This window comes from Dendrobates tinctorius, unplaced genomic scaffold (genome assembly GCF_039654945.1).
Source record: "Dendrobates tinctorius isolate UK_male_01 unplaced genomic scaffold, ASM3965494v1 ptg000189l, whole genome shotgun sequence".
In the NCBI taxonomy this organism is placed as follows: domain Eukaryota; kingdom Metazoa; phylum Chordata; class Amphibia; order Anura; family Dendrobatidae; genus Dendrobates; species Dendrobates tinctorius.
Window position 1 is genome coordinate 3,139,065 of NW_027361856.1, and position 16,601 is coordinate 3,155,665.

The 16,601-nt window shown below is 43.1% G+C and overlaps 1 protein-coding gene across 1 annotated transcript in view; it reads left to right on the forward strand.

Annotated features, from left to right (window-relative positions):
• The window catches only part of LOC141055625 (V-type proton ATPase catalytic subunit A-like), a 210,287-nt gene that overhangs the window by 58,575 nt on the left and 135,111 nt on the right, over positions 1 to 16,601 (forward strand). Inside the window, exon 2 of the mRNA XM_073552273.1 lies at positions 11,500 to 11,591. Coding sequence (XP_073408374.1) covers positions 11,510 to 11,591 — 82 coding nt within the window. The 5' untranslated portion in view covers positions 11,500 to 11,509. The remainder of the gene's footprint in view (positions 1 to 11,499; positions 11,592 to 16,601) is intronic.

A 16,601-nucleotide genomic window follows, 5' to 3' on the forward strand; every position in this document is an offset into this window, starting at 1 on the left:
AGCGTCCGGCGCGCTTGGGCGCACACTACAAAAAAATGCATGCGCACGTAAAACGCGTACGAACGCGTGCAAACGCTAGACCATGCGCACCCATGTTAAAGATAGGGGAAAAGGACGCATGCGCATGTATGCGCAAAAACGCAGCGCAAACAAACGCTAGTGTGAAACCAGCCTTATTGAGGATTTCTGTCTCCTGCCTGATCCTGCATTTTTCAGCTAAGTGTCATTTGCTAAACCGTTTGCATCTGATTTTTCCTTGCTCTCAGGGGTTAGCTTGCTCCCCCAGAGGCTGCTGGCTCCTGCCCTGTATTTTTGTATCTTGTGTTTGTTTGCTCAGTCCCCTGCTGTATTAGCCTGATGCTAGCCGCCAGTTCACACCTGAGTGCTGATATAGTGGGGGCGAGGTTTGTGCAAACCTGAGTATTTTTGTACATCAGTCATGTTGGAATTGTTAGAGTTTTTGCGTGATTGCAGACAGTGCCTTTTCTGTCCTGTCTTACCTAGTCAGTGTTGGTCCCATCATTTGCTCAGTGTATTTTCTGTCTGTGTCTCACCGACAATATATATTTGGAGGCTGTCTATTCCCTTTGGGATCTGCTCCGGGGCAGATTAGATTTCACCTTTCTGTCTTTAGGCTTAGTTAGTCCTCCGGCTGTGACAAGGCGTCTAGGGCAACGTAGGAACGCTCCACGGCTACTGCTAGTTGTGTTGTTAAGATCAGGGGTCTGCAATCCGCTGAGCGACCAACCTCTCTGGTGTTCTGGTGGCATAGCCTATTGCGCTCTCCTCCTCGGTGACCCATTCATGACAGGGGCGATGGTGCTCGAGTGTGGGCCTGCGCTGTACGGATGCTCCACGGCCGGAGCACTCAATGGTCCCTGCTGCGCACTGTCTGTTCCTGCCAAATCTGCCTGTTTCCACGCGTGCTGAAGCTGTTCCCCCTTAATCACGCCCCCTGCTTCCGTATGCAAGGATTGGTCTGGTCCCTTAAGCTTTTCCCTGGACAACAGAGGAGACAGCCCTGACAGTTCCGGAACCGGCACAGAACAGGCACCTGCGGCACAGTCCTTCTTCCTACACGGGCATGGCAGGTGGTGCAAATGGCCTGTTTGGGGGTATCGGGAGAGTCTTTAAAAAACAACCAGACTAGGGAAGACCTAACAGTTGTACTGCCAACTTCTGTCGTGTTGGTGTTACGAGGAATGTTTGCCCGCCTTCTGTCTGTGCCCACCACACTGCTTTTTACTGCCTATTGGGGTGCTACACATCCCTCCCCCTGTATGCTGCTGTCCTCGCTCTGCATGTTCTCCTGCCAGGATGGGTCAGTTACTATATCATCCACCACCTCGTATTCCACTTCTGCACCCTGCTCCTCCTCCTGACTTTCTGTCAATTGTGTCTCTGTCAGGACCCGCTGCTCGACGGGAACTCACTAGCGGCAGTGCAGGAGGCTGACCTGGACGTCTGGTGCCGGGGGTAAGCCTGTGACTTCGGGGAGCAGCAAACGTGAGCGGTACTAGCAGTGCTGAGGCAGCTAGTTGCTCACAGGAGAAGGCAGACAGGACCTGCGGTCATGTGACAAAGAGTCAGAGGAGGTGGGCGGAGCCTAGCACCGCTGTAAGAGTTGACAGCGAGGGGTTGCTGTGGCTCCGGGGGGCACTTGGAGGAAGGAACGGAGGTCCCAGGGATGTTAAAGGGGAAGCAGAGATGACGTAGTCACACAAGCCAAGGTCCAAACACAGAGAGAGCGGCGTAGTATACAGGAGCAGTCAGAAGGATAGTCAGAACGTAGCAAGAGATCAGTTAACCAGGACGGGAAATAAACGATGCAAGCACAGCAGGCAGGAATCACAACGGGGACGGAACCAGATTAAAACCAGACAAACAGACAATAGCACAGGCAAAAAGCACAGCAGGGTCAGACACACTCAGCCAAGGGTCAGAGTATAAACGACAAAGAATGGTCTCACAGTGAGGCTATAAAAAGACTCTCAGGACCCAGAAAGAGGCCATCAGAGTTAACCTTGCAACTACCTAATACAAGAACCCAGTAAACCATGACACAGAGATAACCATGCAACTACCTAATCCAAGAACCCAGTAAACCATGACAGTCTTATCTTCGCCTAGGTCTTGTGACACGTTCCCACCATCGTCTTCATGTGACCATGGCTGCTCAAATATTTGGGCATCGCTACATGCGATCTCATCTTGCCCCACTTCAAGTGGACCGGGCTAGAGGCCCGAATCTATAAATGTAAAAGTGAATAGCTCTTTGGAGTGTCCAAGTGTGGGATCAGTTGTCTCCGGGCACTCAGCATGGCGGGAGGAAGGAGGATCACGGTGAGGAATATGCGGTCCAGACTCACGGCTGCTCAGACTTGACCGTATGGAAGACATGGTGCTGGTGGTGGTGGCGGCAAAATGACTGGAAACATTAACTGCTATCCAACCAACAACCTTTTGACACTGCTCTGGGTTCAATAGTGGTGTTCTGTGGTCCCCTAGTAATTCGGACAGCAAGGTCGGGCGAGAACATGTGAGTGTTTGTTGTGGCACAATTTTGGCTTGCCCACGACCTCGGCCTCTTCATGCACCATCACCATCACGTCCACTTCCCTGTCCTTTAAATGGACTACAATATTTTCCACATTCACTACAAATGGCTGAATTGGGCGTGAACTTATATGTGATCCGTGTGCGGAAAACTACAGTTTAAAATATCTGGACTGTAGCTAAAAAAAATTTCTTTAGCAAACTGGTGTCAATAACTAGGGTAAAACACAGCAAAAACAGTTGAATGGAGGCCTGAAATGCCACAATTTGTGGCCCACAGATAGATGAAGCGTCTTAGGGAGGTACTACACTGTTCAATATGTGGCCTGTATTTTTTGTTTTTTACCACAAAATAGTGTATAGAACTAGGGTCAAGACAGTAAAAACAGTTAAATGGAGGTCTCAAATGCCACAATCTCTAGCCCACAGATAGATGAGGCGTCTGATGGAGATAGCCCACTTTCAAATATCTGGCCGGTATTTTTTATTTCTTTTTGCCCAGCTAAATTGTGTCAATAAGTAGTCTATGACACAACAAAAAAATTCCATGGAGGTCTGAAATGGCACAATTTTGAGCGCAATGATATGCGATCCGTGTGGCGGACAAAACCCAGTATAAAGTATCTGCCCTGTAGCTAAATATTTTTTTGACAGGTAAATATTTGTTGGCAGCAAAATGGTGTCAAGAAATTATATAAGACACTACACTGCAAAAATTTTTTACAGTATCACAAAAATGGCAGAATTTTCTGCGTACTCAGATGTGATGGCTGGGATGGGGAAACCCATTTATAATAGCTAGATTTTTACGCTGTACCATGAAAAGGATATGGCTGTATTCTGCAGGGTCAACATGCAAATGGAGAAAAAATAGGGGCTCTGCATTGCTTTGGAATAAAATAATCAGGGTTAAGATGCAAAAAAACAATATTCCTGCCCACTGATACCTGGGGCTATGTATATATGGTCAATATATGTAATAGGCAGCAGCAGCAGACAGCAATGGAATGGACCCTCTTGATGTATGCAGTGAAGTATGCCACACACAATGCCTGCCTGCTACTGATATCTAAATACCCAAAGACACTCCCTGCCTACCTAGCACTGCTATCTACTCTATATACCCTGTAATTAGTCCTTAGAAGGACTGTTGATTAAGCTGGATTTGTGCAGTATATTATGGTATACCCACACTAACTTATAAACCCCCAAATCTGACCCTATCTCGGCAGCAGCTCTCCCTACACAGTCTGATTCCGGAGCGGATTGTGACGAGCAGGGCGGCGGCAGGTCTCATATAGACCTGATGACGCTGTGCGGCCAGCAAATCACTTTAATGCCACAACCAAGATGGCTGTGGCATTACAGTGCGTGGCAGAAAATCCCTGCATGTTGATTGGTGCTCTAAAGAGCACCAAAAATGCAGGGCGAGGACTCAAACTTCTGCCGAGCAAACCCGGAAATGCTCGGCACTTGCCGAGTACAGCGATTTTCGGGCGAGTAGTGAGCATTACCGAGTATGCTCGCTCATCACTACATAGCACGTTTTCCCACATTCTTTTGGTAAATCATATCCAGGCTTAGATGTTCTTATTTATAAGAAAATGCTTCCATCATATCAACTTAGTCTATTGGCTGGATATATGAAGAATATGAGAGATTGTTGTCACATACAGTACACAACCAGTACTTGCCAGAATTGTCTGCAGGTCCTTTAATGTTGCTGTCAGCCTCTTGGCAGCCTGCAGAACCAACATCCTTCTTGTCACCAATTGTTGAAGGTCTTCACAGTGCTCCATAGTATAACTAATGCATTGGAAATGTGTATATACTTCCTTCTAACTGATAACTTGTACCAATGAGATCCCTTTTCTGTGTTGTCAGCTGTTTACAGACCATTTAGCTATTAAATGCAAAAAAATAATGTCAGGATAATCCTGATAGAAAGGTGAAACTTTCTCTGTGGTCAATCAGAATCGCTGTAAATGACAGACTGCTATGTAGCATGAGGGGAAACATGATCGGCTGATGCTAAGCATAACCACACCATCAATTATAAAAGGGTGCTCACTAGAGTTGAGCGATACCATCCGATACTTCAAAGTATCGTATCGGATGGTATCGGCCGATCTTTAAAAAAAGTATCGGTATCGCCGATTCCGATACCGGAAGTCCCATTCAAGTCTATGGGACTTCCGGTATCGGAATAAGAAAAACCCTTTCCTGCCCTTGTACAGCCTCTCTGGGGTCTGTACGGGCCTTTCGGGGGGCTGTGCCGGCCTGCCAGGGGGTCTGTGCAGGCTCCGGTGGTCTGTGCCGGCCTGCCGGTGGTCTGTGCAGGCTCCGGGGGGCTGTGCCGGCCTGCCGGGGGGCTGTGCCGGCCTGCCGGGGGGCTGTGCCGGCCTGCCAGGGGGTCTGTGCAGGCTCCGGTGGTCTGTGCCGGCCTGCCGGTGGTCTGTGCAGGCTCCGGGGGGCTGTGCCGGCCTGCCGGGGGGCTGTGCCGGCCTGCCGGGGGGCTGTGCCGGCCTGCCGGGGGGCTGTGCCGGCCTGCCGGTGGTCTGTGCAGGCTCCGGGGGTCTGTGCAGGCATCGTCCGATGGGACTACAAGTCCCATCTGGCGATGCCTGCTACCATGACAGTGATTGACACATTAGCCAATGATGGGACAGTAGTAGTCCCATCATCCGGCTAATGTGTTAAATGTAAAAAAAAAAAAAAAAAAAAATTACATGCTACATTCATACTACATACTACATACATGCTACATTCATACTACATACTACATACATGCTACATTCATACTACATGCAACATACATACTACATATATACTACATGCATGCTACATATATACTACATGCATGCTACATACATACTACATGATACATACTACATATATACTACATGCATGCTACATACATACTACATATATACTACATGCATGCTACATACATACTACATATATACTACATGCATGCTACATACATACTACATATATACTACATGCATGCTACATACATACTACATGCTACATGCATGCTACATACATACTACATACATGCTACATATATACTACATACATACTACATATATACTACATGCATGCTACATATATACTACATGCATGCTACATACATACTACATATATACTACATGCATGCTACATACATACTACATGCTACATGCATGCTACATATATACTACATACATGCTACATATATACTACATACATACTACATATATACTACATGCATGCTACATACATACTACATATATACTACATGCATGCTACATACATACTACATGCTACATGCATGCTACATACATACTACATGCTACATACATACCACATATATACTACATACATACAATACATTCATACAATACATACATAGACATACAGTACATATAACATAGAGTAACATACTTACCAATACTTGTCACATTGTTCCCCGAAGCCATTGTCGTCTACGGAATAAATATTAACATAACAAACCACAAAAATACTCACCCACGATCCGAAGCAGTCCACGAGTGTGTCCCACGACGATCTTGGGTAGAGAACTGCAGCATCAGCTGATGCTGCCGTTCTCTACGGGCTGCAGGAATCCAATGACGGAAGGTAGTATCCTTCCGCACTGTATTCCTCCGCCACTTAAAAAAAAAAAAAGTCCCTAGTCTCACTTTATGCCATTGCTGTGTGGGAATTTCCCACACAGCAATGGCATAAAGTGAGACTAGGGACTTTTTTTTTTTTAAGTGGCGGAGGAATACAGTGCGGAAGGATACCTACCTTCCGTCATTGGATTCCTGCAGCCCGTAGAGAACGGCAGCATCATCTGATGCTGCAGTTCTCTACCCAAGATCGTCGTGGGACACACTCGTGGACTGCTTCGGATCGTGGGTGAGTATTTTTGTGGTTTGTTATGTTAATATTTATTCCGGAAAGACAATGGCTTCGGGGAACAATGTGACAAGTATTGGTAAGTATGTTACTCTATGTTATATGTACTGTATGTCTATGTATGTATTGTATGAATGTATTGTATGTATGTAGTATATATGTGGTATGTATGTAGCATGTAGTATGTATGTAGTATGTATGTAGCATGCATGTAGCATGTAGTATGTATGTAGCATGCATGTAGTATATATGTAGTATGTATGTAGCATGCATGTAGTATATATGTAGCATGTATGTAGTATGTATGTGGTATGTATGTAGCATGTAGTATATATGTAGCATGCATGTAGTATATATGTAGTATGTATGTAGTATGTATGTAGCATGTATGTAGTATATATGTAGTATGTATGTAGTATATATGTAGCATGTATGTAGTATATATGTAGTATGTATGTAGTATATATGTAGCATGCATGTAGTATATATGTAGTATGTATGTAGTATATATGTAGCATGCATGTAGTATATATGTAGTATGTATGTAGTATATATGTAGCATGTATGTAGTATGTATGTAGCATGCATGTAGCATGTAGTATGTATGTAGCATGCATGTAGTATATATGTAGTATGTATGTAGCATGCATGTAGTATATATGTAGCATGCATGTAGTATGTATGTGGTATGTATGTAGCATGTAGTATATATGTAGCATGCATGTAGTATGTATGTAGTATGTATGTAGTATGTATGTAGCATGCAGTATGTATGTAGTATGTATGTAGTATATATGTAGTATGTATGTAGCATGCATGTAGTATGTATGTAGTATGTATGTAGCATGCAGTATGTATGTAGTATGTATGTAGTATATATGTAGTATGTATGTAGCATGCATGTAGTATGTATGTAGTATGTATGTAGTATGTATGTAGCATGCAGTATGTATGTAGTATGTATGTAGTATATATGTAGTATGTATGTAGCATGCATGTAGTATGTATGTAGTATGTATGTAGTATGTATGTAGCATGCAGTATGTATGTAGTATGTATGTAGTATATATGTAGTATGTATGTAGCATGCATGTAGTATGTATGTAGTATGTATGTAGTATGTATGTAGTATATATGTAGTATGTATGTAGCATGTAGTATGTATGTAGTATTTTTTTTTTTTTTTTTTTTTTTTTTTAACATTTAACACATTAGCCGGATGATGGGACTACTACTGTCCCATCATTGGCTAATGTGTCAATCACTGTCATGGTAGCAGGCATCGCCCGATGGGACTTGTAGTCCCATCGGACGATGCTTGCACAGACCCCCGGACATCAGCACAGCCCCCCGGCAGGCCGGCACAGCCCCCCGGCAGGCCGGTACAGACCCCCACAGGGTGCACAGCCCCCCGGCAGGCCGGCACAGCCCCCCGGCAGGCCGGCAGAGACCCCGGGCAGTCCACACAGCCCCCCGGCAGGCCGGCACAGCCCCCCGGCAGGCCGGCAGAGACCCCCGGAAGGCCCGAAATGACGGCGCATCATGATGCGCACACACCGCGCATCATGATGACGTCAGGCCGTCAATCAACTGAACTTCCGATTCCGATGCCGAATTCCGATATTGAAAAAATATCGGAAGTCGGTATCGGAATTCCGATACAGCAAGTATCGGCCGATACCCGATACTTGCGGTATCGGAATGCTCAACACTAGTGCTCACATTTATACAACAACATTATTTTACTTTTGTAATTTTTATTCTGTCCTCAAAAAGATTTCAGTTTGTCTCTCAATGGATTTGTTACAGATTATGGGTAACATTAACACTAGAACTACTGATGGAGTCATTTTGACTCCTTTCGTTTTTTATTTCTCTTCTGTGACTACATTTTTCAGAATTCCGGCTTGAAACTCGGTGACTTTTCCTCAAATATGATGTGAAAAAAGATTTTGTGAGAATAAATAATTTTGGTGAAAAATTTGCACGTTTTTTTCAAAATTTACCAAGATCTACTGAAGGGAGTCATTTTGACTCCCTACTATATTTTGAGGTCCTTTTGTCACTAAATGTTGCTATAAAGTTTTGTGCATAATTTTTTTCACTCTGTCCTATTTACCCTGATGTTCAAATAGATGTAGTTCAATTTACATGTCAACTTTTCACATTTTCCTTGTGTTTTACCTGCTTGTATTACTGTGTAATACTGAACAAAATAGCTTGTTTACTCTAGGCTCTTATCTTATCAGATTTGATGAGAAATCTACTCGATCGGAGAGACTGCAAACGGACAAGTTTGCTCTATTTTCTACTGTGTGGGACAGGTTTATTGAAAATTGTATTGCGTGTTACAAACCTGGCCCATACATAACGGTGGATGAGCAACTTTTCCCAAGCAAAACTAGGTGTCCATTCACGCAGTACATGCCTTCCAAACCAGATAAATATGGCCACAAATATTGGCTAGCTGTTGATAAGGAGAGCAAATATCTGGCAAATGGCTTCCCTTATCTAGGCAAAAGATGACACACGCCGTGCTGAGGACCGTTTAGCTGACCATGTGGTAATGAAGTTATTGGACCCGTTTTTGAAAAAAGGTCGCAATGTTACAACCGATAATTATTTTACTTCAGTAAAATTAGCTAAACAGCTAAAAAGCAAAGGAACAACCATCGTGGGAACACTGAACAAGATAAGGCGAGAAGTGCCTAAAGAAATAAAATCCATGAAAGAGGAATTGTACAACACTAAAGTGTTTAGAAATGAAGACAATTTTACACTTACAGTATATCAAGGAAAGCCCAACAAAAATGTTGTCATTTTGAGTTCCGTCCATCCAGATGTTGTTGTTGCGTCTGATTCCGCTAAAAAAACTCCAGAAACGGTAAAGTTTTACAATGAAACAAAATATGGAGTAGATGTAGTGGATCAGATGGCACGAAAATATACCACACGAACATGCACAAGGAGATGGCCTGTTCATGCATTTGAAAATGCCTTAGACTTTGCGGGTATAAATGCATGGATAATATTCAAGGAGATTACCCACCAAAAAATGTCACGCAAGGCATTTTTGCAAACGCTTGTGAGAGAGTTGAGTGGTCCTTATGTCACAGATAGGGAAAAGGGTTCCACGTCCCAAGTTTCTACATGCTCAGAAGTGATGGTTCAAACAAAATTTTGCCAGATCAAAGAAAAGTGCAAGAAAAATAGATCTGTCGGCAATTGTAAGACTTGTGGTAAGTCTTTGTGTGGGCAATGTACTGCCATAAATCAAAGGCAATGCCTAAAATGCGAAACACCAAATGTTTAGAAGGTGAATTCTGCGCCATATTTTCATTTTTATGCTCCTCCACCTACATTTTCTCTGCTTTTTGTTCTTCAGTTGTTGTTTATATGTGTGCACTTGAATAAAAAAAAAGTTAGAAAAACGTCTATTATAATTATTGTTATTTTCTGTAGAAAAATAAGAAAAGCAGAAAAAAAACAATCAAAAGCATTACTGTTGGATCTCACAATAATAATACATTACAAAAACTATAATTATTAATAAATAACCACAAATGAAACTCTAAAAATAAACGAAAACAAGCAAGGAGTCAAAATGACTCCTTTCAGTAGTTCTAGGCGGGGTCACGAGTCCAGTAGTCCTAGTGTTAAAGATGTAAGGAGTTCTGAAATGATAGATTTTTACATGAAAAAACAGGAATCAGTGGTGTTCTCTGTGTAGAGGTATCAGTACTGTGCACTATGTAGAGTTATCAGTATTGTGCACTGTGTAAAGGTATCAGTATTGTGCACTGTGTAAAGGTATCAGTATTCTGCAATGTGTAGAGGTATCAGTACTGTGCACTGTGTAGGGGGATCAGTACTGTGCACTGTGTAGAGGTATCAGTATCATGCACTGTGTAAAGGTATTAGTATTGTGCAATGTGTAGAGGTAGCAGTACTGTGCACTGTGTAAAAATATCAGTACTGTGCACTGTGTAGAGGTATCAGTACTATACTCTGTGTAGAGGTGTCAGTTCTGTACACTGTGTAGAGATAACAGTACTACAGTACTGTTCACTGTGTAAAGGTATCAGTACTGTGCACTGTGTAGAGATAACAGTGCTGTGCACTGTGTAGAGTTATCAGTACTGTGCACTGTGTAGAGGTATCGGTACTGTGCTCTGTGTACAAATAGCAGTACTATGCACTGTGTAGAGGTATCAGTACTGTGCACTGTGTAGAGGAACAGTACTGTGCACTGTGTAGAGGTATCAATACTGTGCTATGTGTAGAGGTATCAGTACTGTGCACTGTGTAGAGGTATCAGTATTATGCACTGTGTAGAGGTATCAGTACTGTTCTTTGTGTAGAAGTATCAGTACTGGTCACTGGGTAGAGGTATCAGTACTGTGCACTGTGTAGAGATAAAAGTACTGTGCACTGTGTAGAGGTATCAGTACTTTGGTCTGTGTAGAGGTATCAGTACTGTGCAGAGATATCAGTACTGTGCACTGTGTAAAGGTATCAGTACTGTGCAGAGATATCAGTACTGTGCACTGTGTAAAGGTATCAGTACTGAACACTATGTAGAGATATCAGTACTGTGCACTGTGTAGAGGTATCAGTACTGTGCACTGGGTAGAGGTATCAGTACTGTTCTTTGTGTAGAAGTATCAGTACTGGTCACTGTGTAGAGGTATCAGTACTGTTCTTTGTGTAGAAGTATCAGTACTGGTCACTGTGTAGAGGTATCAGTACTGTGCACTGTGTAGAGATAAAAGTACTGTGCACTGTGTAGAGGTATCAGTACTTTGGTCTGTGTAGAGGTATCAGTACTGTGCAGAGATATCAGTACTGTGCACTGTGTAAAGGTATCAGTACTGAACACTATGTAGAGATATCAGTACTGTGCACTGTGTAGAGGTATCAGTACTGTGCACTGGGTAGAGGTATCAGTACTGTGCACTGGGTAGATGTATCCAAATACTGAGCTCTTGTCATATGTATATGGGCGCTTTGTGGTGAATTTAACTGATATTTCTATTACAGCTCCACAACAATGGACTTTTCAAAGCTACCGAAGCTCAGTGACTTGGAACAGGAGAGCATGCTGGGATTTGTCCATGGCGTCTCTGGACCAGGTAATGAAGCTCATTTTTTGTCTTGCACTGGAGTTTTCAGTGGAAAAGATGAGCGCTGTGGGGGGATTCATTAACTTGGCCAGGTTCAGTGTGGTTTATTTGGTGGGACATGAAGCGATGGCACTTTTACTACGCAGGAGGAAAATAGTCATCCTGAGTGTAAATTATCATGACTGAAGAATAGCTGACCTCTGCCTTCTGGACCAGAATACCCCACCTCTATAACCTCTGTCAGGAAAATATGAAGTATTTCCTATTGCCCTAAGGTACACATACAGAGATCCTGCTGTCCCACGCCCGTTTGGTTTCTGCAGTGTAACACTGAACTTCTCACAGCTCACAAGCGAGCCTCCCCAGCAGCAGCATCCCCCACCTCTCTCTGCTTCTGTGAAATTCTATCCCCTCTTTTCTCTCCCTTCAGCAGCATGGTCACTTTTAATTACCCAGACCAGTCTAGAGCAGTTTCTCCCTCCAAGATTTAGATTCCTTTTGTTTATTCCAGGTCAAATTTATAGCACACAATAATGATAGAGACAGGAAAAATATATTTCCAGAATGAATATAATTAACGCTACACACGGCAGCGTTATGTGGCTTTCAGAGTTCCCAGAAACCGGAGACATAGTTTCTGCGCCCCAGTAGTCCGCAGACATGGCATATTTGGTCTCAAAATAAAGATAATTTTGTAAGAGAAAATATAATGCCCTTGTTGTCACTCTATGAGCCCCCCCAGCCAGAGATATGGCAAGTAGTTTTTAATAACTTTCCAAAAGGGGTGTACATCCTCTAACACAGCTCACCAATTGAGGTCACCAAAGGAGGAGTCCCTAAGTTTATGGGCAAACTATAAAACAGAAACAGCCATTTTGTAGAGTTTTCTGTTCAGACATGGTGACGACAGCGAACATCCATGCTGTGGACTGAATCTTTTTTTTGGGAACTCCCCTCGTCGACACGTCATACCAGTGAATGAGATGTAGAAAGTTTCATATTTTAATCCCTTTTATTTTATAGCTGTCTGTATATGCTGTATTTTGTCTCCTTTTGTAATATCTTTTGTACATTTGTAAACACTGCCTATACACTATCATTCAAAAGTTTGGGGTCACACAGACAATTTTGTGTTTTCCATGAAAACTCATACTTTTATTAATCCAATGAGTTGCCAACTTAATTTAAAATCTAGTCCAGACATTGACAAGGTTTGAAAAAAAGATTTTTATTTGAAATAATAATTTTCTCCTTCAAACTTTGCTTTCGTCAAAGAATGCTCCCTTTGCAGCACTTCCAGCATTGCAGACCTTTGGCATTCTAGCAGTTAATTTGCTGAGGAAATCTGGAGAAATTTCACCCCATTCTTCCAGAAGCCCCTCCCACAAATTTGTTTGGCTTGATGGGCACTTTTTGAGTACCATATGGTCAAGCTGCTCCCACAGCAGCTCAATGGGGTTGAGATCTGGTGACTGCACTGGCCACTCCACTACAGATAGAATACGAGCTGCCTACTTCTTCCGTAAATAGTTCTTGCATAATATAGAGGTGTGCTTTGTGTCATTGTCCTGTTGTAGGATGAAACTGGCTCCAATCAAGCGCTGTCCACTCCATTGCAAAATGGAGTGATAGCCTTTTATTAGTCAGTCTCAGATATGGCTTTTTCTTTGCCACTCTGCCCTGAAGGCCAGCATCCCGGAGTAGCCTCTTCACTGTAGACGTTGACACTGGCGTTTTGCGTGTACTATTTAATGAAGCTGCCAGTTGAGGACCTGTGAGGCGTCGATTTCTCAAACTACAGACTCTAATGTACTTGTCTTGTTGCTCCGTTGTGCAGCGGGGCCTCCCATGTTATGAATGGATTACCGAGGAGAAAAAAGCAAAACAAGCTAAGTCACAGAAAACCAGAGAGGTTGGTAACTATGCAGATTGCAGATCCCTGATCCTACCACACAACTAGCATCAGCCGTGGAGCATACCTACAATGTTCCTAGACGCTTCTTCACAGCCGGAGGACTAAGTAAGCCTGAAGCATGAAAAGGGGAAAACTAACTGCCCCAGAGCAGACCCCAAAGGAATAGATAGCCCCCACACATGTATTGGCAGTGAAACAAGATGAAGGCACAAACACAGGAAGGAAAATAGGCTGAGCAAACGATGGGGCTCAAACTAACTAGAAAGGAAAGGAAAGACACTGTCTGCAACCTGCAAAAAACCCTAAAAAATTAATGTCCAACACTTCTGATAGCAAAATTAACTCTGAAGTCACTAGACTTCTCCCACTATATCAGCACTCTGAAATATTCTGAGAAAGAGCAGAAAGAGACCAAACTAGTAAGGGACAAAAAGCAAATTGGCAAAATACTGATAAATAAGAGTGGAAATTCAGCACAGCCCCCAGCCGGGGCTGGCTGACCACACAAAAAACTGAATAGACCAACAAAATCAAGTGTGAACATTAGCAGAAAAACTTAGCTTTAGATGACTGGAACAGAGCTGAAAACCAAGAGCAGACAAGCAGAAGGAATCACCAGCAACTGAATAGGGCGTCGGCTGTCTTAAATCCAATCTGAGACTCCTGAGGTCCAATCGTCATCCTCATTCTCAGGTGGCAGATCTCCACCGATCAAATCAGCCTCACTACCTCCTGTTACCACCAGTGGGAGTCTGGAAGGAGAACTCACAACTGGTGAAACAGAGAATGAACTCACAACACTCCCACTTTTCTTTCTACTCTGGTTAGAGCTTGTTTGTGCTCTCCTCTGAAGGGAGTAGTACACATCGTTGTAGGAAATCTTCATTTTCTTGGCAATTTCTCGCATGGAATAGCCTTAATTTCTAGGAACAAGAATAGACTGTTGAGTTCTTTTTTCTGGCCATTTTGAGAGTTTAATAGAACCAACAAATGTAATGCTCCAGATTCTCAACTAGCTCAAAGGAAGGTCAGATTTATTGCTTCTCTAATCAGCCAAACCATTTTCAGCTGTGCTAACAAACTTGCACAAGGGTTTTCAAGGTTATTCTAACCATCCAAACACAAAGTACCATAAAAACACTGGAGTGATGGTTATTGGAAATGGGCCTCTATACACCTATGAAGATATTGCATTACAAACCAGACGTTTGCAGTTAGAATAGTCATTTACCACATTAACAATCTATAGAGTGTATTTCTGAATCATTTAATGTTAGCTTCATTGGAAAAAAATGTGATTTTCTTTCAATAATAAGGACATTTCTAAGTGACCCTAAACTTTTGAAATGTAGTGTATTTCCTGGAAAAAAACATCAGAAAAATGGCAGAGATGCTTACTTGCCAAGGCCTCTAAACAAATGCACTATCAGGGTGCAGTGGACCCAATTAAAGATGGCGGCAACACAGGGGCAGCAATACCGATGATACTACCATTCTCAGCCTAAATATCCATGGAGGGGGTGATTGTTTGGTATATTAGTGCACAAACAATATTAATCTGTATGCAGCGCTGTTCACATACAGGTAATGCAGAGCATCTGGCTTATAGCCTATTAGTGACGCCCATACTATTAGATCAGGCGGGCTGCCCAGTGCTAAACAAAATGCATCCTGTGTGAACAGGCACCCCAGTTTACAGAACCATCTGGGCCCAACTGCACCCTGAAAGATAAAACACATATAAATATATGTGAGGTATTATTTGATATTATGGCCAAAATATGGAAGTTCGCAACCCACATTAAGGGTCCCCACATTTGCGAGTCCTATCACTAAACAGCATCATATCACTAAACAGCAAAACCACAAAAAGAGGACTTAGAAATCCTCCAAAACTTTAAAAAAAAAACTGAAAAAAGGCAGAGATGCTTACCTGACAAGACCTCCAAACAAATGCACAATCAGGGTGCAGTGGACCCAATTAAAGATGGCGGCAACACAGGTGCAGCAATACAGATAATACTACCACTCTCAGCCTACCAATCCATGGAGGGGGTGGTTGTTTGGCATATTATTGCACAAAAATTATAAATGTGTATGCGGCACTGTTCACGTACAGGTAATGCAGTTCATCTGGCTTAGGCTAGTTTCACACTTGCTTTTTTTTGCAGCGCGTTTTTCCCGCAAAAAAACGCATTGAAAAAACGCATACATAAGCATACAACTGCTGCGTTTTTTTCAAGCATTTTTATGAGCATGCATGAAAAAAACGCAGCGTTTTTATGCGTTTGTATGCGTTTTTAGCGCGTTTTTACCGCGTTTGCGTTTTTTTCCAACATTTTTAGGTGGCCCCTCACACTACCCAAACCATGACTTTACTAACCCTAACCCTGACCCTAACCCTAACCCTAACCCTGACCCTAACCCTAACCCTAACCCTAACCCTGACCCTAACCCTTAACCAAACCATACTTAACCCTAATCCTGACCCTAACCCTGACCCTAATCCTTAACAAAACCATACTTAACCCTAACCCTGACCCTAACCCTAACCCTGACCCTAACCCTAACCCTAACCCTGACCCTAACCCTAACCCTAACCCTGACCCTAACCCTTAACCAAACCATACTTAACCCTAATCCTGACCCTAACCCTGACCCTAATCCTTAACAAAACCATACTTAACCCTAACCCTGACCCTAACCCTAACCCTGACCCTAACCCTAACCCTAACCCTGACCCTAACCCTAACCCTAACCCTGACCCTAACCCTTAACCAAACCATACTTAACCCTAATCCTGACCCTAACCCTGACCCTAATCCTTAACAAAACCATACTTAACCCTAACCCTGACCCTAACCCTAACCCTGACCCTAACCCTAACCCTAACCCTGACCCTAACCCTAACCCTAACCCTGACCCTAACCCTTAACAAAACCATACTTAACCCTAATCCTGACCCTAACCCTGACCCTAACCCTTAACCAAACCATACTAAACCCTAACCCTGACCCAAAACCCAACCCTAACCCTGACCCTGACCCTAACCCTAACCCTAAACCCCCTTAACTAACCCTAACTCTAACTCAAACCCCTAAATT